At 37.9% G+C, this 27,765-nt stretch overlaps 1 protein-coding gene across 3 annotated transcripts in view; it reads left to right on the top strand.

Annotated features, from left to right (window-relative positions):
* The window catches only part of TMEM232 (transmembrane protein 232), a 151,226-nt gene that overhangs the window by 122,718 nt on the left and 743 nt on the right, over positions 1-27,765 (top strand). The window contains exon 13 of one of the 3 annotated variants that reach the window (XM_058656316.1): positions 26,685-26,778. The exons of 1 other annotated variant lie outside the window; for it this stretch is intronic. In XM_058656316.1, coding sequence (XP_058512299.1) covers positions 26,685-26,778 — 94 coding nt within the window. The remainder of the gene's footprint in view (positions 1-26,684; positions 26,779-27,765) is intronic. One more of the 3 variants, XM_058656317.1, reaches the window with a different exon arrangement.

Here is a 27,765-nt window from a genome sequence, read left to right as displayed (position 1 = left end):
GGAACTGACCCGACTACAGGTTTTAACTTTGTCCCACCCCTAAGACACTGGATAGGTGTTTGCTCCTATATCCTTCCTCCTCTTTTCTCTCTCTCCTTGCCAACTCTACCTCCTCTTTCTTTCAAATAAATAACATCTAAAAGAAAACAAAGTTATGAGAGCAAACATCATCAAATTGGTCTTTTGGGGAGTCAAGCAGCCACTTTTAGCAATGATGTAGAGTGTAAGTCATAGGTTTTCATTAATGAGCTTTATAAAGGTTTTAGAAAATTAATCAGTGTATCCATTGAGCATGGCATTTTCTTTTTTGGGAAGAGTTTAAGCCTGAATTCAATTAAATAGCAGATAGTACTCATTTTTTCATGAATGAACTCTTATAATTTGTATCTTAAGGCATTTGTCCATTTTACCTATGTTGTTAAATTAGTAGTCATTAAACTGTTTCTGTTGTTCTATTATTTCTCTGATATTGGGTTTCTAGAGTAGTGTTTCTTCTATCATTCTGATATTGATCATTTGTATCTCTTTGTTTTTCACTTAGTAAGTTTGATTTATCACTTTGATTGATCATCACAGAGAATAAGCAATTAGTTACCATTTTTTCCATTTACTTTTAATTTAAAGATTTCCTCATTTTTTATTTGAAAGGCAAAGTTACAGAGAGAAGGAGAAACAGAGAGTAGATCTTCCATTCTCTGGTTCACCCCTCCAAATGGCCTCAATGGCCAGAGCTGGGCTGATTGAAGCTGAGAGCCGGGAGCCTCTTCCAGAATTCCCATGTGAGTGCAGGGTCCCAAGGACTTGGGCCATCCTCTCCAGCTTTTCTAAGCCATAAGAAGAGAGCAGGATGGGAAATGGAGCAGCCAGGACACGAACCAGGGCCCATATGAGATGCTGGAAGCACAAGGTAGAAGATCAGTCTGTTGAACTCAACCGCCAACCCTTTATTTTTCCACTTTTATTTCCTTATCAAATATACCTGAATTCATTGTACTTCTCTTTACTTCCAAGGTTTTAATTTGCTTTTCCATGAAAGTTTCTTAAGTAGATAGCTTAGATCATTGATTTAAGGTTTTAACAATTCTTCTATAAAGGTTACATGGTGCATTTCCATTTATGCATTTTCTCCAAGTTCTGCTTTGATTGTATACCCCAAATTTGGTTTGTGATTTAGGTTTTCTAATTTTGCATTTATCTTCCTATTTAAATAATTGTTTTAAATGTGATATTTCAAATATATGAAGACTTTCCCAGATTTCTATTTTTTTTCCAGTTTACAATTTTTTGTGCTTTTTCAGGATAAACTTCATGTGATTTTTATTGTTTTAAATTTCTAAGGACATTCTATACAGTAAAATATTTTCTAACATACTGAATGTTTCATGTATACTTAAAACAACTTCTATCCTGCTATTGTTATGATGGTCAATAAATATTGAATACGTAAAGGTGGTGATAGTTTGTTTCAGGCTTCAATATCTCAGTTGATTTTCTGTGTATTTGCCATATTGTTCACTAAGAAATGATTTTTGTGTTGCTTAAGTATAACTGTAATTTATCTATTTCTGTTTTCAGTTTCATTATTTCTTGCCTCTTGTATTCTCAAGCACAGAATTTTTATATTATGCACATTTTGGATCATTTTAATTTTAAAAATTGTGTTTTTTCTCTTATCCTCTTGTATGTCCACTTTTAGTTCTAGATCCATTTCTAGTATATATTGTACTATCCATGATGCTTATAAAAATGTTTTATAAATTGGCATTTTAATCGCAGATTTGAAGTTAAAACTGAGCCTTGGTTGTTCAGCAATCAAATAGTAAGAGAATTTAGCAGACCAAGTAGATGAATAAAAGAAAAGAAAATTGAGACTGGAACAGTTGAAATAAGAATACGTGTCTGGGATGAGAGGCTCAAAAGAAGCAACTTGTGTTCCTAGAAGCTACGTTTTACCTGGCCAGTATGTGACAGTCAGAGCTGAAATTTTTGCACAGGGTACTTTCTGGTTATACCCAAAATGAAAATACATTAGAGAGTTTACTCCAGACAGCGCACCTTACTGAGTTATAAAGGCATAAGGTGGAGACTTAAATCATGTGCCTGTGGTTTTCAAAATGGGGAACTCAATCCTGTAACATCTCACTGCAGTGAACAAATTGTGTGGTGAAGAAGCTGTCAAGTGAATTTGCACTTTTCTAAGATGACTGGTTGAAAAGGCACAGCAACAGTGTTCATGATATCAGATAAGTGATTACTATGTGATAGCAACGTGACTTGCGAGCCAAGCCAACTGCAATTTTTGGCGCAATTGCTTCATGAATTATCTGACTTTTTTTGGAGGAGGAGTGTCCATGCACTTCACTCCTAAGTTCTCTGTTACATGTCTCACCCACTGAGAAGACTTTATATATACACTTGGACACAGAGTATGCTCATGTGTTTGGAACTGAATACTGCCCTCTGTCACTTATTTAGGAGAAATTTTCAATGACAGACACATCTGATACGAAGTGATTGCTAGTTTAGTTCTTACAATAAATGCAGAACAGAATAAAATTGTGCTGTGTAGTAGAAAGTTATTTTGTTTTTGAAGTATACTCTCTTCTTCCTATTATTTATATAGGAATATGGAAACTTTATGACTGTCCTTTTAAAGATACGTTTTCTGAATCTGCTCAGAGAAATCTATTTATGGTTTCAGTCTGAGGAGCCTGTTTGCATCTAATCCCAGGTCACCATGGCCTGAACTGATTTACTTGCCAAGCCAGGATTTTGCTGTGTGCACATAGGCCTGTATTTTAGATGCTATAAAGATCAACCCCAAGGAAATGTAAATGATCTGAATGGGTTCTTAACATGAAAGTGTATTGTGTTGTTCTGTTCAAGATCGAGAAGAGTACTGAAGTGAAACTAAGACACTAGAAGAAGTCAATACGCTAGTCAAAAATGGGCTCAGTTCTCTGTGACTTTGCAAAACATTTTTTCCACCTAGTATAATATGTTATTGTTACTTTATTTGTTCTCTGAAATGATTACTACAAATTGAATTCTTGTAAAATATTATCACTCTTCTTAAGTAAGGGCTTTTTAAAATTTTTGTAGCAAGATGAGCAGTTGTTACTCAAGTGACAGTTGTGAAGATTCTATGAGGTTATTTCCTTGAGTCAAAATTCTGTAGCCTGACTTACTTTAGAAATGAGATGTAAAAGAGCAATCTAAACTAAAAGGGATTCATGGTTTTCTTTACAAAAATATGCTCAACTCTTTAGCCAGTCAACAAAAATAGTAACTGGAGGATATCCCGGTATTGCAATACCTATTTGTGAATAAATTTCCTTACATAATTTTTCTGACTTATAGGGAGATATTTTTATTTCCTATTGTATATAGCAAAAGATGTCTTATAAGGAAACACTTCAAGGTATTGAGCTTATAAAATGCTATGTGTAAGGGTGCTGCCCCTAAGTACCAATCATGATAGTAAATGCCTTTACTATCAATGAAAATGTTTCTGTTCTTTCCAAAAAAAAAAAAAAAAACAGAAACATTTTCATTGATAGTAAAGGCATTTAATTTAGGCTTTAAGGAAGAAGTTAGACTTTGAATACAGAAATGAAAAGTAAAAGCCATTTTATACAAAAGGAATAGTGTGGGCCTAGCAGCTAAAGTCCTTTCCTTGCACACACTTGAATCCCATATGGGCGCCGGTTCTAATCCCAGCAGTCCCGCTTCCCATCCACCTCCATGCTTGTGGCCTGGGAAAGCAGTATAGGATAGCCCAAAGCCTTGAGATCCGCACCCATTTGGGACACCCGGCAGAAGCTCCAGGCTCCTCATTTCAAACCAGCTCAGCTCTGACCATTGCAACCACTTGGGGAGTAAATCATTGGACGAAATTTGTAGCCAAATTCTCTTATGAGTTCCAATAGTCTCATGATTAAGTCATTTCATTCTGCTATGTAGAGAATCATATCTGCAAACAGGGATAATTTCAATTCCTCATTTCCAATTTGAGTTCCTTCAAATTTATTTTTCTTGCGTAATAGCTCTGGCAAAGACTTCCAATGCTATATTGAATAACAGTGGTGAGAGTTGACATCCTTGTCTAGTTCCAGATTTTAGTGTAAACACTTTCAGTCTTTCTCCACCTAGTATGGCAGGGGCTAGCATTGGGCTTTTCATATATTGCTTTGATTGTGTTGTAGAATGTTCCTTCTTTGCCTATCTTGCTTAAGGTTTTTAGCATGAAGCAGTGTTGGATTTGGTCAAATGCCTTCGTTGCATTTATTAAGATGACCGCGTGGTTTTTATTTTTCAATTTGTAATGTGATGTATCACGTTTATTGATTTGTGAATGTTAAACCATCCCTGCATGCCTGGGTTGAATCTCACCTGGTCTGGGTGAATGATCTGTCTGATGTACTGTCGGATCCTGTTGGCTAGTGTTTTGTTGAGGATTTTCGTGTCTGTGTTCATCAGGGATATCAGTCTGTAGTTCCGGTTTTTCTGTTGTCTCTCCGGCTTTGGTGATAAGTTGATATTGACTTCATGGAAGGAGTTTGAAAGCATTGCCTCCCTTTCTGCAGTTTGGTATAGCTTGCGGAGGATTGAGGAAAGTTCCTCTTGAAACATTTGGCAGAATTCAGCAGCGAAGCCATCTGGTCCAGGGCTTTTCTTGATTGCGAGGACTTATTGATTCAATCTCAGTCCTTTTTTATAGGTCTATTTAGATTATTGTCTCATGACTCACTTTTGGTAGATTGTATATGTCCGATTTTTCTCTTCTAAGTCTTCTGATTTGTTGGCATATAGTCACTTATAATAGTTCCTAATAATTGTATAGATGTCCAAGGTATCTGTTTTTATATTTTCTTTTGTCTCTAATCTATTGATTCATATCCTCTTACTCCTTTTTATCTTTTGATTAGTTGGACTAGTGGGGAATCTATTCTGTTGATTTTCTCAAAGAATCAGCTCTTTGACTCATTGATCTTGTGTATTGTTCTTTTGGTCTCCATTTGGTTTATTTCTCTCTTTGGATTGCCTTGCATTTGTTTCTCTAGCTCCTTCAAATGTATGGTTAGTTCATGTACTTGGTGCTTTTCTGATTTCTTAAGATAAGCATTGACTGAGTTGAGCTTTCTCTTAACACTGCCTTGACAGTGTTCCATGAATTTCAGTATGTTGTGTTGATCCCTTTATTTGTTTCAGGCACTTTTTAAATTTGCCCTGTGATTTTCTCTATAGTCCATTGTGGATTTAGCAGCATATTATTCAGTCTACAGGTATTTCTATGTCTTTTGGAGCATTTTCCCAGTTTAGATTCATTTGTTTTTTAAAAAAAGGTTTATTTTTATTGCAAAGTCAGATATACAGAGGAGGAGAGACAGACAGGAAGATCTTCCAGCTGTTGATTCACCCCCAAGTGGACGCAGTTGCTGGAGCTGCGCTGATCTGAAGCCAGGAGCCAAGATCCTCTTTTGGATTTCCCATTTGGGTGCAGGTTCCCAAAACCCTGAGCCATCCTTGTCTGCCCTCCTAGGCCACAAGCGGGGCTGCCAGGATTAGAGTTGGTGCCAATATGGGATCCCAGCATGTGTAAAGCAAGGACCCATAGGCACTAGGCTACTGCACTGGGCCCAACGTTGAAGTGTATGCTAAGTCTGGAAAAGTGAGCACAAATCCAAGCATTCTACTTTAGAATGGACACACTGGCAACATCTTAGATGATAAGTGAAAAGTAGAGATGCCGACAATATAGGAGTTTATTGCAAAACTGTGGTTGAGAGAAATGAAAATTTGAATACAGAGGAGATGAGGAAGAGCAAGTGAAAGAACTGAAAATGCAGCTTCAGGCAGCTACCCGGATATGACAAGCAAAAGACAAAAAAATGAAGTAAAATTACCAGTTAGTCAATCCATAAATAAGTAGCAGAGTTGTTACACCTTTGATATAATAGTTTGGTAGTGTTTTCTCCATAATAGGCAGCAAGAAAAAAAGGGTAAATGTTTAAAAGGAACCGCCAGAATCAATGCCTTTCATGCTGGTATGGCATACCAGGCTAATCCTCAGCCTGTGGCACTGGAATGCCTTGTAAAAACCAGTTCAAGCCCTAGAGCTGCTGTATACTGTACTACATATGTCAGACACACTGTAGGGCAGGCTACACATTATACTACATAAATCAAGGCATAGTGCAGTCTGGTGTTGGCACAAAAAATAGATACTGCCCATCTATTGTTTTATACCTGCTCCTCAAATGCCCATAACATCCAGGACTGGACTTGGTCAAAGACAGGAGCTCAGAAATCAGTACAAATCATGTGCCTGAGCCATCAGCAGCTGCCTTCCATAACTGCATTAGCATGGAGCTAATTGGTAGCAGAGTACCAGAACTTAATCAAACCAGGCCTTCTGATATGGAATGGAGACATGATGACTTAACTGCTGGGTCAGATATTTTCCTCTGTTTTGTTTAGTTTTGAAAAACAGCAAGGCTGTTTGTCACAGAGGATGGCACTCCTGTTCATTCCGACTAACACAGTCAATGAGTTTCCTTTCCTCCACATCATAGCAAGTTTTTAAAATTTTTGTTGAATTTCCAATCATAATGAGGGATAATATCTCATTATAGTTTCAATGCATTTCCATTATGACTAACAATATTGAGCAATTTGTCATACATAACTACTGGCCACTTGCTTTCTTCTTTTATGAAAAGAAGATCCTTTGCCCATTTCTTAGCAGAAATGCAGAAATGTTTTGATTTTGTGTGTGTGTGTTTGTGGTTATTAAGTTACTTGCATTCTTCATACATCCTTTATATTGCCACTCTTTCTGATGATTTTCAAGTCTTTTCGGACATTGAGGGGGCTGTATCTTCACTCTGTTATTTCCTCTGCTGTACAGAAAATTCTTAGGTAAATAAAATCACATATTTCTAGGTTTTATTTATTTATTATTATTGTTATTATTGTTGTTATTAATCAGTGGTTTTGGAGTCTTATCCAAGAAGATTTGGCTTATACTAATATTTTGAACTGTTTTTCCTATTTTTGTAGTTTTGGGTATTACAGTTAGGTGTTTAAAATATTTTTATTTGATTCTCATTAGAGTGAAAGATGGGGTATCAGATACCCAGTTTTCTCAGCACTATTTGCTTGAAGAGACTGTCCTTCCAGTAACAAATGTTATATGTTTTTGGACACTTTGCTCTAAGACTTCTAATACAATACTGAATAACAATGATGGGAATACACATATTTGTCTTCTCATAGAACTTGAAAGAACACTTTTAGATTTTTCAGCACATACTGAATGGTATTGACATATATTTTTGTGTGTTCATGTATGACTATTTCATATGTATTTTGTTTAGGGTTTTAATCATATGCAGATTTTAAATGTCATTTTTTTCTGTATGTTTCTAGAGGATCATTTGATTTCTATTATTCTACTGATATAAGTCACTGCAGTCATTGATTTGCCTATGTTGTATCAAGTTTAAATTCATGACATAGATCCTACTTGGTCATGGTGGAGAATCTTGTTGAGACCCTGTTGGATTATTTGCCATTTTTTTTTTTGTCAGAAAACTTTGCATTGGATTTAATTGGAATCATTTTTTCTGTAATTTTTGTCTTACTTTGTTTTGTGTTCCTGAGTAGAACATCAGATAATGCCAGCCTTATGAAAAAAAAGTTGTCTAGTTTCCTCATTTTCATGTCCTTGGACCAATTTTAGAAAAGAAATCGTACTAGTATTTCCTTAAAATTTTGGTGGAACTCAGCAGGGAAGTCATCTGGTCCTGAGCATTTCTTTGTTGAAATTTTTTTTTACTTTTTCACCCTCATTATTTTGCAGGCATCTGTGCGAATGGCTTCTGCCTAAGTTCTCCTGTTTACTGCCTTCTCTTGCAGCAGGCATTCCGGGGCCATTGGGTCAGGATCACAGCTGCTGTTTGGCCTTGTGCTTCCTTTTTTGCTGCTAGAAAAGCCTCTGTGTCCCATAAGGTTTTTATTTGCCCAAGTTTTCGTGTTCTTTTTGGGAATATTTTTTCCCCCTTGGTTCTTCTCTATAAATGGAGTGGCAAATACTGGACATCTCTATTCAGAGATCTTCAAGAAATCTCATATGCTTCAGTTCTTTCCTCATGTAAGCAGAAAAATACAACACAATTTTTTCTCTTTTCATTCCACTTTACATGTTTATATCTATAATAAATGTTGATCATATTAACATTATTAAATTATATTGTACATTTATTATTTTCTCTATAAGCACCACTGAATTTTATTTAATATTGCAATAAAATTTTTAAAAATGTTTAGAAAAATTTTGGGCCCAGCACGATAGTCTAGTGGCTAAAGTCCTCACCTTGCACACTCCAGGATCCCGAATGGGCACTGGTTCGTGTCCCAGCAGCCCTGCTTCCCATCCAGCTCCCTGCCTGTGGCTTGGGAAAGAAGCAGTAGAGGAAGGACCCTGTACCTGTGTGGGAGACCCGGAAGAGGTCCAGGTTCCTGGCTTTAGATTGGCTCAGCACTGGCCATTTCGGCTGCTTGGGGAGTGAATCATCAGATAGAAGATCTTTCTGTATTTCTGACTTTCCAATAAATAAATAAAATTAATTAATTAAAAATAAAATAGAATTAAAAATTTAGCGAACTTTTAATTTAATTCAGTTTTAACTGTTAATTTTTATAACTACAGAAAAGATCATTGCCTTCAAAATTTTTACAGTACAATAGTTATAACTCAATGTCATTACAATTTCTTGTTATCTTTTTGGTTAAAAGTATTATTAACCTCTGAGACACATCCATTTTGCCTTTCAGTTTAAATATTTTGTAGTAGGAAAGAGGAATTTATTCTAAATACTTGCAATTAAAGAATCCCGAAGGCAAAAGTCATTTATCATTTTATATTTTAATGCTGATTTTACTTATTTTAAGTCAATATGTTTATTTGCATTTCAGATTCAATAGTTGTAGAACTCTTTTTTGTCTTTGGAACTCTTCAGTAACAATATATTTATTCAGGCATTTTTTTTTTTTCAGTTGTAGGTGTTTACTGTGGTCATGTCCTGGTATGCCTCTTCAAATGTTTTCGAGTTTTGAAAAGTAGATAATTCTGGGGTTGAAAACATGTATTGATTGCATTTTAATCATCCTTTCCCACTTTATTTTCACATTTTCCTCTGGACTTTGGCTATTCTCCCTGATTAACATTCCATATCTTTGATTTATTTATTTGTTTTTGTGCTACCCTGTTTTAATTTTTCTATTGCTTCCACTATATAGTGATCACTTTTCCAGTCACTGTTTTCACTCCCACCTTCTTTATTTCACGTAACCCCCTCCTTTTTTTTTTGAATTTTTAAGACTTGCAGTTCCTATTTAAAAGATACTATATTTGTGTTCTGTACAGGATATCAAGTATTAGTTTCCTGTACCTTCTTTTTGCTTCCTCTCGTCAGTAATTGTTAAAAATGTTTTGGAGGGCTGGGCATTTACCTTGTGTTGTATTGCCAATTAAGATGCCCACATCCCCTAAGGGGTACCCGAATCCAACACTCAGATCTGATTCTTGCTAACAATAACCCTGAGAGGCAGTGGGTCCATGGCTGTAACTGAGTTTCAGCTATCCATATGGGAATCATGAACTGGGTTACGTGCTCCTGGATTCAACTTAATCCACTCCCAGTGGTTGCAGGCTTTGGAAAATAAACCAATGAATGGGTACTTGATTTCCCAGCCCCTCTCTTCCTCAAAAAGTTACAATTTTTTTTAAGTGTGTGATTTTCTTTCTTCTGGATATATAGAATGATGTAGGTTTTCCTGCAGTTGCCATGTATGGAAAACAATTCTACAGAGCTCCGGGACTGGCCAACAGGTTTAACTTACTAGTTTCACCAGCTCCTGCTTAGATCTACAGTTGTAACCACATAACCTGGTTCCAGTCTCCAGCAGTATTCCTAACCTAAAGCAACTCTATCTGGGTATCAGGTCTCTGAATAGGGCTGTTAAACCCTGACTCTATTTGGAAAACAGGGCTCTTCTAGTCTTTATAACCTCCCCCTTCTTAATGGACATTCATCTGTGACAGGTACCCTCCCCAGTATGCATTAGAATATCTACTCATCAACTTCTACTTTCTGTAACAACAACAACAAAATTATAAACTATAGAATCTAACTGCGTTTAGAAGACAGCTAATGCAAGGAGGCACAATGTAGCTGTTGAGGAGCTGTAAAATCAGTGTTCAATTCTTGTTCCTATGCTGTCTTACAAGCAGGCATTCAGGGGAAGTACTATCTGCTTTCCAGGGAGAATCTCTCTTGTTTCTGATTAAAGAATACAGACAGTGCCTCCTTTCCATTTTGAACTCAATTTGTAATGACTCCTGGATTTCTAAAGATAGCCACACAGAAAATACAAATTCTGGGCTATGTCTCATTTTACAGTGTACTATTTAGTTAATATGCTATGGGTGAAATTGGATTCAAGACTCATATTGTAATTAGAGACTCAGAACCCTGATACAAGGATACTGCAAGCTCACTTAAAATAATGAGTAATCTTCAGATTTTGATACTAGATATTATTCATAATGAATAATGTTAATGTATCACACAATTATGACATCAGGTCAGCATGTCAAGATTTCATAGTTAAGAATATTTGCAATAAAACACTGATTGGGATTCATGTTTTCATTTCATTCCATTTTAACGTGAAGCCCAAAGTGTTAAACTATTATGTCCCTCTGAGATGCAAAAGTAATATCATTCACAGGAAGAGAAGAGAGGATAAAAACATGCTGTCTTATTTCCCCCCTCTCCCCACCCTGGAAGCTGTACGGTTGTCATGGCAACCGACCTCTCTGAGAGATGACTCCTCCAGCCTCTCAGAGTCACTGCAACTGCTCTGTTTCAATAGGTTCAGACATTGTCCCGCATCACGAAGTATTTCTGGTTCAGTCTGTACAACTGTCAGAGTAATCATTCACAAACAAAATTCCTATCATATGATTTCACTGTTTAAAAGGCTTCCAACACTGTGAGGATGTTGTCCCGAATAAAGATAGAGACTTCCCACGAACAGTCGTTTTAAAGCCTCTACTTTCTGTCCTTAGCACTTTTTTTCTGTCACCCTGTCTCTCCTTTCCCTATCATTCAGAGTGACACGTCAATGACAGGATGTTTTCCTGAAGTTAATTGTCCATCAGAAATAGCCTGTAGATTGTTAAGGGCTCCCTCCAGAAAATTGCTTCACTCTGTGCTAGGCAGCTCTAAGTCACCAGTAATCTCTGTCTCCATTTTTTTCCTTGAGTGTGACATGGGCTTTGTGACTTACATCTGGTCAGTAGAATTTAGAAATTGTAGGATCTCACTTCTAGGATAGGATTCCAAACAGACTTTTGCATTAGTTCTTTGGACTCTGACCTGATAAGTCATTCCCTCGGAGGGAAACCAAGTAATGGATTTTTTTTAACTGCTGTGTAGAGAGGCTTGAGTGCCAAAGGTTGATGTTTTTAACCAACAGAGGGTGAGCACGTGAAGCTTCCCAACAGGTTTGTGCAAAACATTTGAGTGGATCACCCCTGTTGAACTTTGATGTGACAGAAGCCTCTGACCCGGCCTTGATTTCAGTCTTGTAAAAAACCCTGAGCCGGAAATCACAAAGCTAATTTCACGATGCAGAAAAAATGGTGAGATGTGTTTGTTGCATTAAGCTGCGAAGTATGGGGTAATTCATGGTTCAACAATATGTAATTAATACAGTCGCTTCATGATGATGAGTATTATTTAGTACACCCAGGAAATGCAGTGTAAGTTTCCATTTGACTCTACTATTTTGTTCTTAAACATAAATTATTAAGAAAGGGTACATGGGGAAAGTTCCAAGAGGCCAATAGTTATGTTTGTTTTCTTGGACATTTTGATAGATCCAAAGTTGTATAGACAGTGTCAAAACTATCAAGAGCTTTCAAATCATGCATTTTAAATATAGGCTATTTATTGTGTTTATTGCATGTTCATTATGCTTCAGCAAAACTGTTACAACACAGTGGAGAGGTAAGACTTGTCAAATGTTTGAATGAAATTCCAAAATAATAGACAATGATCCAAAGAAATAAAATATAAAAAGACACACAGAGATAAACAGAAACCATATAGGACAGAGAAAATGTCCAAAGAACTTATGTTATTGTCTTTTGAGAAGCAAGTGGAAATTTCTCATCCGTAAAAAAGAATGTTGTAAAAAAGAATAGACAAAGAATAACTCCAGAAGGTTTTAGAAATGGAAAATACAACTGAAAATTAGAAATTCAACAGAAGGCTTGGAAAATAAATTTGAAGACATCTCCCAGAAAGCAGAACAAAGGAAATAAGAAGGCAAAATGGAAATAAGACAGTAATAAAATACAAGGCAATGTTTTAGAAGTCTACATTAGAATTCAAGAATTCCAGACAAAACAATGAAGAATACAAAATAGTTACTTATCAAGGACCCTTTAATAATTTGAAAAATTTTAATTTCATGCATTTACAGGGACCCAAATAGTGTTTAAAATGCAATTAAAAAGACCTATTAAAATTACATTGTTAGTTAAAACATGAAGTGAATGACACATACATTAGACATGTCACAGTTTGGGTGGACTAGAGTTCACATATGGCTCATTTTACTAATTAGGGACACCTTGTATGCTTCTATGTGACTAGTCATGACTCAGATCTCATCTGAAGGCAAACAGGGAAAGTATCAGGCCCAAGATCATTCACAAATGATTAGCAAGTATGAGTTCCTTGTGAACCACTGAGAACCTCAGGAACATGCTGCTGTTGAGCCATAGACAATCCTTCCCTGTCTTCTAGACATTGCTAATATGATAACTTGATTTATTGAACATGAAAGTGGAAAATAAAAGTCCATCTTTTTGTTTTTGGAATGATTTATTTGAAAGAACTTTTACAGAGAGGGGGCAGAGATCTTTGAAGCATTGGTTCATTCCCCGAATAGTCACAATGGTCTGGGCTGGGTTAGGCCAACGTTAAGTGCAAGGATCTAGGAGCTTCTTCTGATTTCCTCATGCGGGTGCAGTGGATGAAATACTTGGGCCATCTTCTTTTGTTGCTGCAGGTAAGTTAGTAGGGAGCTGTATTGAAACTGAAACAGATAGTACTTAAAAATGTGCCCATGTGGGATACTAACATCACAGCTTTACCCACTACGCCCCATGCTAACTCCAAGGAAAATCCTCTTGATCATGGAAACAGTATCTCAACAAATTTGTCTAATATACTAGTTGCAAGTAGCTCCCCAAGCTGGCCCTGCTCAGAGAGAATAAATCTGACAAAGCATGAGTCCTTAAGAGACAAGGATCTTTGGGGCCCTTATGGAAAATTGTGCATCATGCGTCATGCACTTCTATATGAAAACGAAAAAACTAAGAGAAAAGGAAACTTAAAACTTCCTGTAGCGCCAAATGTAAGCCATCATAAAGTTTCAGATATTTCCTTACTTTTCCCCAGAGTCTTCCCTGGAGTTAGGTTAGGCCAGTATACTCTCACTAGTTAGAACTTGCCTCCCAGGAGAACTTCCACTGTTTATTTAATGATTGGCTTTCAAGGCAATTCCAACATGTACTTACTAAAAGTGCTGCTAAGTTTCCAACAGTGCCAAGACCAGCCCCCTCTCCTGAGCAGATCTTAACTAAAATAGAAATATTCAAATCAATATCAATCCTAAACCCTGATTCTTGAGCAAGTTTCATGAGCCAAAGTGACATGACACTTCCATGCCAGAGGAGTCATGAAGCAATGCATCACCTCCATATCTTTCTTCCTTGATCCATGTGATCTTGAAAACTACACGTTGAGATGTTGATGTTACAAGAGGGCAGCTTCCTAGTCATTCAGAAGAGACGTCCTTAGTGAACTACATCAGATTTATGTGAGTAAGAAGCAAACAACTGTTCTATCAGTTGATGTTTCAGCATCTGTCTTGTGAGTATTCTCCAATAAATATATCAGAAATATACTTCATGGGAGGATAAGAGATCACTACCACTGCCTGGGAATCAAAATGGCATCAGACTCCTCAACTTGGAAGCAAAGCAAGTGGAACCACTGACTCAATACACCAAGTGACAATAATAACCATTCTAGAATTAAAATACCCTTGTCTGTTCAAATAGGACTAGTTCATGATGTTTGGAAAGCAAATAACAAAAAGCTCTAAAATACTCGAAAACATTTGAATCTGTTCTTTATTTAGGATAGTGAGAGTTCAGATAATAAATAATGACTGAGTAACTTCCTGTCCCAATCTAATAAATGCAGAGAGCAAAATATTTTAAGATTAATTTTTACTAGAGAGAGAGAGAGAGAGAGAGAGAGGTCCTCCATCTGCTGATTCACACCCCTTTTGGCTCCAATTGTCAGAGCTGAGCTGGTCCAAACCTGGGAACCAGGAACTCCTTCTGAGTCTCCCACATGGGTTCAGGGTCCCCAAAACTTGGGTCATCTTCCATTGCTGTCCCAGAACACTAGCAGGGAGCTGGCCTCAAGTGGAGCAGCTAGAATGTGAACCAGTGTCCATATAGGATGCCAATGTTGCAGCAGAGCAGTAGCCTGCTAGTACCAGCCCCAATAACATTTTCAAACATGCTAGGTTTGAAATGTTCTACCTTCTGTTCATCATGCCAGAGGAAATATCTTAAGAAAGTTCTCTTTCTCAAATGAGGAAAAACGTCAAGAAAAAGTGGCGTAGAAGATGCTGAAAGAAAAGAGCAGTCACAAGAAAGTACAGAGGTGAGGAGTTTTCCCAGAATTACAGTGACACAGACATGGAGAGCAGCCAGTGTCAATTAGGGTAAGAAGACTCTTGAATTTGACTTGCTGGGGCCAGACAGTTGGTCTACTCGCTAGGATGGCAGTGTCTGAAGTGAAAATTTTGGTATGATGAATTAAGTCACCCCTAGAGATGCCCACATCTCAAACTGGAATCACTTTGAATCCTGGCTACTCCGCTTCCAATCCAGCTCCCAAGGGGCAGCAGATGATGGCCCAGGCTCTCAGGTTTCTGCCGCCCACGTGGGAGATCTGAATGAAGTTCTGCGTTCCTGGTTTGAGCCTCACTCATCCCAAGCTATTGTGGACACATGATGGGTGAACCAGCAGATGGAAGGCTCTCTTTTCTTCTCTCCCTCCTTCTTCTCTCTCTTTCAAATAAAAAAAATTAAAACTTAATAAACAAGACATCAAAGTCCTTATTCACCTCCACATGCAAATGAGAAGCTGGGGCTCAAGCAATTGAATTCCTGCCACATGAATGGGAGACATGGATGAAAATCTGGGCTCCAGGCTCGAAACGTTCAAAGTGAAAGTTACCACTTTTTCACTACCCAATCTTGTCCCCCCAGGGACATGTGGACATATCCACACTGCTAAGTCACAGACATTTTATTTTTACTCACTCTCTCCCTTCCTAACATGTTCTTAGTATCTTCCTAGAATGGTGGTTTTGCCTGAGGACACTTAAGTTTTCTCCTGCCTGCAAAATCACCCATTTGACAACCTTTATGACAATCACACAGATTAGTGTCTACAATGGGGTTGAGGAAAGTATCCCACATCCTAATCATCCTAATCAGGAAATTGTTTTAGGAGCCTGTGAAACACTGTAATAAATGATAAATCTACAATGTTAGGGTGTCAGGAGAGCATCCTTGGCACAGGACTACAAAAGTAAGTAGGTGAGAATACAGAAGTTATTTAGTAGAGACAGAATATTTAAAAATCAATGAATTGAGCAGAAATTAAAATGTGAGAAGGCTTGACTTGGAGATGTTCAGTTGCCGCTGTAGATGTTGGTCAAATGAAAATAGTGACTGAAACTTTCCAGGAGGAAAAATATATGGAAACCAGCAGATCAATAGTGTGGCTGGCAAGGAGAAGTGGGACTGAAATTGTAGGAGATCATGTCTGAGACCCAGCCACCCAAGGAAGGGAAAAGCCGGGGGACCCAGGAGCAGGCAAACATGTGCTCACTGCCTAAGCCCTCGATGGCTGAGAGGTGACAGGGGGTAATGATTGGACTTTCACGGAACAAACTGCGCCTCCAGAATGTATGAAAATACTAGAACTATAAAACAAAATCAACTCTATAATTGCAAGATTTTTGTTTGTTTTAATGAAGTAGTGGATTACAGTTAAGTAGGAAATCAGTTTTTTCTTTACCAACCAGCTCTGCCAATTTAGCCAAGGTGACTTGTTTTCCTGAAAGTTTCCAATTTAACATAATTTTCACCTAAATTGGTGTGCTGTAAATAGTCCCCCTCGCGGGCTGCTGTAGTCTTGAAGCCCTGTGATTTGGGCAACATAATTAGGATCACAAATATAGTACTCAAGTATATGATTCACCACTGGCTCAAATCTGACATCCCACACTGAAGATTCAAATTATTTAATTAAGATAAAAATACATTAATGAGGGCCTGGAGCAGTAGCCCAGTGGCTAAAGTCCTCGCCTTGCACGCACGAGGATCCCATATGGGCACTGGTTCATGTTCCAGCAGCCCTGTTTCCAGTCCAGCTCCCTGCTTGTGGTCTGGGAAAGCAGTGGAGGACGTTCCAAAGTCTTGCGACCCTGAATCCACGTGGGATACCCGGAAGAAGCACCCAGCACCTGGTTTCAAATCGACTCAGCACTGACTGTTGCAGCCGCTTGAGCAGTGAATCATCAGATGAAAGATCTTGCTCTCTGTCTTTCCTCCTCTCTGTATATCTGACTTTCTAATAAAGATAAATAAATATATTTTTTAAAAAAAGCAAGGTGCTGAGTGTGAAGGTTAGAGTTAAATAGGTCAACTCTGCAGATCTGAAAAATTTGTTTCCAGAATGACCTATGGTGCCTAAGAATAAAGAATTGAAGTGAAATTGAGAAAAAAATACCCCTAAAGAATTAACAGATGGTCTAGTTAAGATACAATTTTGTCAAGAAATGAGCTGATCTTTCTGAGTTATAGAGCAGGAATTGTTGACATGCTCAGGGTCTTTGAAAGCCTGGGCATAGGTCTGGCCAATTTGAATCAGTTTTCAGATCTTTATTACCTATTTAAGAATGAGAAAATACCACATGTTTGCCTTAATTTAAGATGATATGATGTTATGTATAACATGTTATGTTATGAATGTTATATGTTGTGTATAAACTAAAATTGAAGTGTGGGTGAGGTGGTCACAGAAGGTGGCTGGGAACTCGCATTTACTTTTAACATATTGGTTACTCATTACTATGTCAATTAATTCCATAATGATGTAAATTTTTGCTGATGGTATGTTGGAGCTTTCAATTGACTGGGATGATACTCTGCTGGCTCTGTCTTCAGACCAGAGAGGGTATACCTAAGAAGCCGTTGAACTTGACTGGACAATAAGATGCTGGACTCTATGTTTGGTATACGCTTGCAATGGGGGAATCTCAACTGAACTTGAGCTGTGGTTATGCAACAAGGTGGAGGAATCCACCATGGTGGGAGGGTTTGGGGAGGGGTGGGGAGAACACAAGTACCTATGTAACTGTGTCACATAATACAATTTAATTAATGAAGTAAAAATAATAAATAATTAAAAAAAAAAGAATGAGAAAAACCAATGCCTGATAGAGTACTACTTTATTTTCTCTACTACCTCAATCCAAAAGGAAACATTACTAAATGCTCTCAAAAAAAAAAAAAAAAAAAGAATGTTTTAAAAGGTGAAGTCCCACTAAATGGTCACTGTTTAAATGGTGAATGACACAATAATTCTAATGGAGGAAAAACTGCATCACAGTTGGCTAGTGATCTACAGTGGGACCATGTGAGTGGAGAGGCATTCCAACAGCCCTTTACCAGAATCTGAGAGGACAAACCAAAGCGAGGCCTTACAGTCAAAGAAGGCACGTGCCTGTATCTATAGGAACAGTCCAGTATGGCCGGACTGAGCAAGAAATTCAGATGATGACAAAGTTGGAGCAGACAGATCCAGAGAAATAGGAATGGTTCCTATTGAGTGCAAGAGATAAAGAACCTGAGAAAGGGGAAGAGGAACAAGTAGAATTGATTACATGATCTAAAAAACTGAATTCCTTAATGATGAAACCAGTACAGCCTGCCCCAAGGCAGGCTGATCTCAGACTATGTTCTTTAATGACCCCACCCTGTGAGGCTAGGGACCTTAATAGAAATAAGCCACTTGTTACGTTCAGAAGGTACTGCATTCCTGTCCGATGTCCAGGGACAGCTCAGAGCCTCTCAGCTTCCTGGCAAAGAGTTCATTCAGTTCTAGCAAATTCCTGAAACATTAGTGGTAATCCACACCTTACATTAATTAAAAAGAGAATTATTCATTTGTTAGAGTAGCATAGGGAGGTAGCAAGGGCTTTTTGGGGGTGGCAGTAGATCTTCCCTCATCTAATTCACTCTCCAAATAACTGCCACAATTGTGGTTAGAACAGGACAAATATAAGAGCATACAATGGCTCTGAGTCCCCTTCGTATGTGGCTGCAGTATAAGAACTTGGGTTATTGTCTAATGCCTTCCCGGTAGATGCATTAGCAGGCAGCTGGGTTGTAAGCAGTGTAGACAGGATTCAAGCATCACTCTCTGATAGGGGATGTCAGTATAGCAAACAGTGGCTTAACCTGCTGAGCCACAGCGCTGGCCTCTAAGTTTTGAAATGCATCATGCATGCAAGACACATAAAATGTGTGCATGTGATTACAATACCTATAGTAATGATAATATATGATTACTAAAAACTTACCATTTGCATCCTTTCCTAATTGTCGGGCCTCCCTTCCTTGAAGAAGGAGTCGCTTTCCTGACTTTTGTAAATCATCCTGTCACTCAGTTGTTCTCTATAAGCATCTGCTTCCTTAAAATGGTGTCGGTTAGGGACTAGGGTTTCGCCTGAGCTGAAGCTGCTCAAGGCACTGGCACCCCACATTTCAACCCCTGGCTCTGTCCCAATCCCAGCTTTCTACTAATGTATGTGATGGGAAGAAGCAGCTGATGGCTTTGGTTCTTGGATTCCCGCCACTTAATGTGGGATTCTGGGTTAAGTTCAAAGCTCTGGGTTTCAGCCTGACCCAGCAACAGCTGTTGTGGGAACTGGGAGAAATGAACCAGCAAACGGGAGATTTCTCACCTTCTTCTCTTTCTCTTCTTCTCTTTGTCTTTGTGTCTCTCAAATAGAATAAGTTAGTAAGAAAAAGATATAAATTGTGTTGATTTATTTGTTATGGTGTCAAATATTTATCAGTTGTCCTAGATTGTTTGCTCACTCTTTTATGTAACTGCACCTACCTTGAATTCATTTGTTACTACTTGTCTGTATATAAAAGTATTTTGAAAAGATTGTAAAAAAAAACAAATTAAAAGATAAGACATTTTGCACTTTTTTGGTGTGTGGTTTTATCTAGTTTCAATTCATTCATTTACTGTATTTAAGTATTTAATGTTTCTAAATATTTTAAAATATTCCCACTATGTACATCTCCCACTATTTACCTCTTTTACTGTAGGCAGTCATTTGGATTGTTTCCATTTTTATTACAACAATGCCATCTTAGGTATCCTTATCTTTAACATAGATATTTTTACTTTCCCATCATCTAATCCACTTATCTCCTTATCTGCTATGTTCAATCTATCCATTGACTTCAATTTCACTTATTGATTTTTTTTTCAATTCTAACATTATTTCAGTGATTAAATGACATTCATTTTCTGGCAAAGTTATCCATTATGTCATTCACCTATTTCAATGTATTTATCGTAGTTGTTTTGAATTCTGTATCTGCACCTTCACTATGAATTTTCTGTGCGTAGTTTTTGTTGGTTTGTCTGAAAATGTTTTATTGAATGCTGGATCTTGTTTATCAAAAATTCCCAGAGCTCCTGGGATGCTGTGTGCTGCTAGAAAGAGTGTCACTTGCTGCTGTGTAACTTGATTGAGGGCACAACATTTTAATTCAACCTAGTAGCTAAACCGACTCAAGGATGATTTAACCGACTTAAATTTACATGTAATTCAAACATAGCCCAAGAGCCTAGATTTATAGGAGACCCAGATGAGAGTCTGAGCTGTTTATCATGGCCTCTCCAATCTTACGAATTCTGAACTCCAAGTTTTTGTGTTCCTCACGGCTATAAATTTTTAGAAAAATCCCATGCTGCTTGTCAGTGACACTTTTGCTCGACTTCTTAGCTTTCTTCATTTAATAATTCAGCAGAAGCGTTGGGAAAACCCTAATGATGAATCTGGAGTTTAGTGTTCTCCATCTTGATCCCTCAACTTTTGGCTACCTTGTCAGTTCAGAACTCTAACTTTGGCTTCCCCACTAGATAACCATGGTCTCTGCTCGGCCTCCAGCTGCCCTGATCACCTTCCACTCGGAGCGCTGGGAAATCATGTCAGAATGTAACCTAGTTCTCCACAGTTCCCTTCTGAGCTTTTGGCCCTTCAGTTCTGACTGCTTGCTCAGTTCATCAATGCTTTTGAACAGGTTTTAGGACATAATCTCTGGCTCTTATAATGATTGTTGTCTATAGGATCATCGCTTTGCTATAAGCTAATCATGTCTCCATGGTGACCAAAAAAAAAAATCCTAATGAGGTCATGACACTAATGACCATAAAAAATGAACTAAGTGACACTACAGAAGAGAACCACAATAATTTTTTAAAAACTAAAAATGTTCTTATTTATCAATATTCTACCTTCTATAAATATCATTTCCTGGTTTTATGTTATCCCATCTGAAAGAGATGTTCTGAATGTATATATTCTCCAGTCTTTTTATAGAAAGAAAGGAATCTATTTTCCTTTTGGGCAGTTATTGCCTCATTAATGCTCAAAAAGTGACTGGATAGTAATTCTTTCAGACCCTTTCACTACCAGCAACAATAACATCATGGAAACCTCTGGATGTCTGAGGCTATTTGTAAAATTTGCATGTATGCTTTAGCTGATACATTTTAGTATCATGCCAAAACTCTAATGAAAAGAGAAAATTTTTGAGTAATAATCTCTTTAAGAAAGTTAAAATGAAATTCAGGAATAGCTTGAACCCATGATCTTTTAATAAAACATTTTTATAACTATCAGAGTGACTTTAGTAGTTTTGGTCTCTGGTTACATGAAATAAACAATTGTCTATCTCAGATTCAGTTTTTCTAATACTATTCTGTTCGAACAAGGAATCATGAATCCAAGGAAAATGCCTATGCTTATACTTCTTATTGTCTTTAGCAAGTAAGACTTTCATCAGAAGAGATTTCAATAGAACTGAGAACAATAAAGTTGACTAACTAGAGAGTAGCCAAATAATGAAAATATAATCTTCCAAAGCAGAAAAAAATCCAAATAACAGAGCAGGTTTAATCTGATGAAATTCCAATTGAATCAGAAAATTGATTAATAAAGGAAAATGAAATGTTCCAGAGGAAATTCGCACCAACCAATGCAACTATGGAGATCTAAATTTCTTTGAAGTGTGAGATGAGGGAACAAGTCATTCAATTTTTAAACTAATTTTATGTAGCTTTGTGGTAAGTCCAATGCTTATTGCAGTTTTCCTGATATAAGCCATGTTTTACATGATGCATTGCACTTCAACACCTAGAGGTCAGGGTGTGAGTTAGTCTTCCAGTACACTGTAGATGTCTATTTGCACATCATATTCCATGTGAACTTCACGTTCTTCAAGGGCAGTACTTAAGAGGGTTTTTTCTCTTTCCCTTCTTAATGTTAACAACTCTTGTAATAGATGTTTGAATAAATGCAGAAATGAGTCACCTCTTCCATTAAATATATGCTATGCTGGGTTCCAAACAGCCCTATCTATATCATTCCTCCCAAGTAAACTCTATTTCCTTCCTCTTTGCTTCTGTTTTGCCATCTGTAGTGCGTTGAATTGCCTTCTCTAAGAGATACATCCAATTTAATTGTATTTATTTATTTACTTACTTAAAGTGGGGATGGGGTGAGAAAGAGAGAGAGAGTATGCTAGCTAACTCTTAAATGCCCAAATCTGGGAACAGGAACTTTAACTACATCTCCCACATGAGTAACGGGAACCAGTTACTTGACCACAGTACAGTTTCCCAGGGTTTGCATTATCAGTGAGCAGGGGTTAGGAGCCACAATTGGATACCTATTCCAGATAGTCTGATATGGATGCCGACGTCATCACCAGCATCTGATTGCTATGATAATTACCTTCCCCATGTCTGAATCTAAACCCCCATGCTTCGTATCTGTGAACGTGACCTTATTTGGAGGAGATCTTTACAAATGTCATTAAGATAGGAATATCAAGATCATCGTGAATCAAAGAATTACACTAGGCAAATCAAATGAGTATATAAATTCTTATTCAAAAGTATGCCAATAAGGAAAAGAGATTGAAGTCAACTCCCATGAAACAAAAAGCAAGAGGAATTTTCAGCACTGAGATGAGCTATAGGAAAAGCACATGAAAACATTAGAGAGTAGCTGGTTAGTGTGATTAAGTCAACATGATGTACTTGCCAATTGTCACTTAGAAAAGTGAAGCTCTCCAGCTGCCACAGAGACAGGGTGTTGGGAGTTGCCTTCCTGGATTGGTTTTCTTTTTCTTTTTTTTTTTTTAAAGATTTATTCATTTTATTACAGCCAGATATACACAGAGGAGGAGAGACAGAGAGGAAGATCTTCCGTCCGATGATTCACTCCCCAAGTGAGCTGCAACGGGCCAGAACTGAGCAGATCCGAAGCTAGGAACCAGGAACCTCTTCCAGGTCTCCCACGCAGGTGCAGTGTTCCAATGCATTGGGCCGTCCTCAACTGCTTTCCCAGGCCACAGGCAGGGAGCTGGATGGGAAGTGGAGCTGCTGAGACTAGAACTGGCACCCATATGGGATCCCGGGGCTTTCAAGGCGAGGACTTTAGCCACTAGGCCACACTGCCGGGCCCCTGGATTGGTTTTTAAAGGAAGGCTCCAGGTGCTTGACCATGACAGTCTTGGATTATAACATTGCAAGAAGATTTAGCATTTTAAATGGACAGAGAAAGGAATTTACAATGAATTTTCTGAAGTATATTCTCTAAGGAAAGTGAGGCCAGAAGACACCTGTCTGAAGTTGAGTCAAGCTGAGGTAAATGTTAAATCCATGTTGATTAGTTGCCTTGAAATCCAAGGACAGTATCCCCATAAGGTAATTAAAAAAATGGAAGAACTCAGTAAAATAAAGGCCATATGGATACAAAGAGAAGAAGGGGTGACATATGTATAAATCAAGGAATTCCAAGGATTGTCAACAATGATCAGAAGCTAACCATGCAAGAGAAATATTCTCCTATAGAACTTCTAAAAGAACCTACCATGTTAACACCTTCATGTTGCATTTTTGTTCTCTAGGACATTTAGTTTCTATTTTAGTTTGTGGTGATTTGATAAATTAGCCCTAAGAAACTATTGGCCATCTTTCTGGGAAAGTCTGTGCCCACTGCTTAAATAGAAGCATTGAAATCATACATCTCATTGAAGATTCATCAAAATGGTCCTATTCCTCCCTTCTTCATTTCTGTAGTTGATAGCATTGAGTAAAAGCTGCGGTTTTCTCCTCTGTGTTCTGATGCTTAGACTTGTTCTGTGTTTGATTTATGACTTAGCTCTCTCTAATTCCTCTAAAACATAATAATGCAGACTGGTAAGTTTATATGTTAGAATAAGATGCTGGGAAACAGAAGGATCAAATGACATGAAGTGACAGAACCAAAATATGCTTCAAGCTCTGTCTGAGACCAGAGCCCATGCACTTGCTCATTTTACTCCAATTTTGTTTTTCTGCTTATGTCAGCAAACATTCACCTCTCTTGTGTTTCCTCCTGGGTTGTATTACAGTTATATATACAGTTTTCTTGTCTAGTACAGTATTCCACAGAAGTAACTGGAAATAACAGATGTGTAGGCATAGCCATTTAATTTTCCCATCTTAAGACATTCAGCATTATGACGTCTGCATTTCCTAAAACTTAAACACCCACTTTGCTTGATATTTTTAACCTATAAACAGTTTTCACATTGTCTTATTTACTTTTTCAGAGCTTATAGCACAATTCTTTGAATACATGAGGTGCTCGAACCTCATCATTGAATGAATATTGCCAACCCAAGTGTCATTCTTTGCATGCCCCATCCTGGATTCCCCAGTTCTCTACAGTACTTTTTTTCTTTGATATTTTAAAAGAGTGGCTAGAGATCTCTTTCTGTCTGCAGTGCGGAGCTGAATTCCTTCTGCCATTGGATATTTCTGAATGTCATTGCCTAAGAGCAAGCTCATTGTCTACTTGCTGGCCACCTCAGGCTTTTTTTTTTTTTTTTTAGACTCCTGCTGACTCCTTTCTACAACTTGTCTCCTGAGTTTGCTCCTCTGTTGCTACACTGGATAATATTCTACAGACACAAGAGGGCTGTGCAATAGTCTCTTACCTGTGCCTTGGAAGTTTAAAGGGACTAAAGCAGGTCATAGTGTATTTATTCGTCCCCTCATTCAGGTTATATGTAGACATTAATTGGTTAGTGGTACTGGATTGGTCACTGAAGACCCAAATGATAACATAAAGGAGAAAATGCCCATGATCAGGTGGCTCATGCTCTACCACGAACAGCAGAAGTTCACATATGCACTTGATAATGTACAACTACAGCTCAGGGAAGTATTCCCAAAGAAAGGGGCACAGTGAGTTGAGAACTGTAGCCATGAACTTGAACTGAGCTGGACATGTAGGTGTTAGCTAGCCTGGCAGCAAATACAGAGAGGGAGGAGAGAAGCATCAGAGGAAGGAATAACAGTGCGTACCAGCAAACAGTAGGATATGTCAAAAGAAAGCTGGCATGGTAGGCTGAAGAGAATGGCGTGAAATAAGCTTGCAGAAGTCAGGGAAAAGCACTTACCACGTGTGCAGTCTAGTGTAGGCTCCCTTAACAAACAGGATCTTAAGCCTGGAGATAAAGTGGGTAAGAAAATGGTGGGTGCTGAGTGATTACAAATTAGAGTCCTTAATCAAAGTGAGAGTTGATAATGGTGTGAATACAGAAGTAATGGTGGAGGTAAAGATACTTAGAAAGGTATGAGTGAAAAAAAGTCACAATCACAATAGGATCTGGCACTGTAAGTATATAAGGAGAAGAATTAAGGATATGGAACTCAGTAGACTAGTGTAGGCAGCAATTTGAAAAACTTTGTAAACATCACATTATCCAAAATTAATCGGAGCAAATATTTGGTATTGCAGTTAAGAAGCTGGTTGTGATGGGACCCGGTGTGGTAGCCTAGTGGCTAAAGTCCTCACATTGCACGTGCCAGGATCCAATATGGTTCTAAACTCAGCAGCCCCCACTTTCCTTCCAGCTCCCTTCTTGTGGTCTGGGAAAGCAGTCGAGCATGTTCCAAAGTCTTGCGACCCTACACCTATGTGGGCGGCCCAGAAGAAACTCCTGGCTCCTGGCTTTGGATTGGCGCAGCTCCTGCATTGTGGCCGCTTGGGGAGTGAATCAATGGATGGAAGATATTCCTCTCTGTCTCTTCTCTCTGTATGTCTGGCTTTCCAATCAAAAAAAAAAAAAAAAAAAAAAGAATCTGGTTGTGATGCCCTCATCCATATTGGAGTACCTGTGATTGTGTCCTGGCTTCCTCATGAGGGCAGAAGAGGTTATGGGTCACGCTGTCTCTGTCACCCTCTTGGGAGACCCAGGTTCAATTCCTGTATTCTGGCTCCAGTTATTGTGGGCATCTCTGGCAACAGATGAGTGATCTCACCCTGTCTCTGTCCTTCCCTTCCTCTTCCTCTTTTCCTCTTAAATAAAAATAATCATATTTATCTTTGGTTATGGAAATTTATTGATACTAACCTCCATTCAGTTCCTCCATAAGATTTTCCTCCTTTACACTCACTTTTACTCTCTCAAAACCAAGTGCTACCACTGCCTTGTTGGTTTCCATATTTTTGGACTCACGCAATTTATTCATAATAACTTCAATGAGGTGACTCCTTGCACAGATAATTTAACATTAATTTTTCCTTACTTTGAAGTCAGCTTAGTTCTGCCAGCAGTATCATTGGACTATTACTGAACTGTCTACCACAGTATTACCCTTCGTATTAAAAGGGCCTTGGAGAGACATGGAAAGCCCAATATTCCCAACATATCAAAGATCCACTTCTTAGGCATATATTTCTGTCAGAATTGCTGGGGCTTTGGTGCTGCAGTAGGCATAGGCACTTTTATCTCCCTAATGGGCACAGTCTACTTTGAACTTCCTTAAACTTTTCATATCGTGGAGTCCAACTTTCTACTAATCAGCTGTGTACTTTGCATCTACTAAGAAAATACCTTCCCTTGCTTTCTAGCACTTTGAAGTATGTCATGCCTAAGCTTCAACAATGTTAGCTCTGGTATCCAAAGATGGCTTGCGGGAAGTAATACTTAATATACAGTTGTCTGCACCAAGTAAACACTTTATGTTAGCAATGTAGAGTTAAAATGCTTAATAATAAATTGCAACTTACAAATCTGTCCTTGTCTGGGGATGATGAGCACCTGTCCCTAATGTTGAGCCTGTTATTGTGATCTTTTGAAGGGAACGTCATTCTTTATCAGAACTCCCTATGTTTCCATATCCAGATTTCTACACCAAGGCAGATGAAGAGTTGGCAAAAGTCATTGATTATCACGTAAGAATTATGTTCTTCAAACAGCAGCATGAGCATTGTTCTTTAAAGGCACTTTGATTTATGGAGTGTAATTCTGAAACAGTGACATGTGTAATTGGAAAGTACAGACATTATTGGTCATTGCTAAACTGAGTTATGTCTCCCTGTGCCATCTACAGGGTGTGGTACCAGGGGAATGCTACTGCTCAGTGCCTTCACTGGGGTGGGGGAGATTGGGCTTTCTGTCATTTGTGAAGCACAGCCTAACTTGGCTTCCTGAATTGGTACTGATTTCTTGTGATAAAAATCTGCGATGAAGTGCTGAACACTGATTTCTTTTACAGTGTAATTCTAAAAATGGAACAGAAATATTTTGACTCAATTTACAGTGACCCTTCTTTACTCTTGATACATCAGAAAGACATTTAATCACTGTACTCTTATTATGAGTTTTAAAAAGTAGTAGTCGCAATGTACAACTTCGCACATAATCCATTTTAATCCAATGTGTTACATTTAGTTGCTAGTGTCTCAATAAAGGTTCATCATTTTATGTCTAATTCTTACGGAAAGGGTTGCGGTAGGAGAAAAATATTTTTTTTGTTTAATACACGATGATTTCAATAGCACTGAAAATCCCTTGTTAATTTTACCACCAATAATGTGATATTATTTATTAGATTGAGATAGTGCCATGATTTAACTTTTTTCAGATTCTATCACATTAGCGACATTTTCAGCAAAATAAAATAAGAAAGTAGTTCATTTGCTAATCCATTGAATGGTTATTTAGCATATAGCTATTATCAAACAACTCTAGCAATAATTGTGTTAGTTTCTGGAAACCAACACGTTGGTATCAGAAAATGGGGGATGGGTGTGTAAATATTTCTTCTCATATTCAACTGTGAAGGTTTTGATAAATCAATATGTAATATTCTGCACATAGGACAGTCTCAGTAATTTCTGATGATTCATAAATCCTAACAGTCTATTCAACTCAGCAGG

The sequence above is a fragment of the Ochotona princeps genome, chromosome 28 (assembly GCF_030435755.1).
Source record: "Ochotona princeps isolate mOchPri1 chromosome 28, mOchPri1.hap1, whole genome shotgun sequence".
Lineage (NCBI taxonomy): Eukaryota > Metazoa > Chordata > Mammalia > Lagomorpha > Ochotonidae > Ochotona > Ochotona princeps.
The sequence above is the reverse complement of the archived record's forward strand: the minus strand, read 5'-3'. Positions and strand labels throughout refer to the sequence as shown.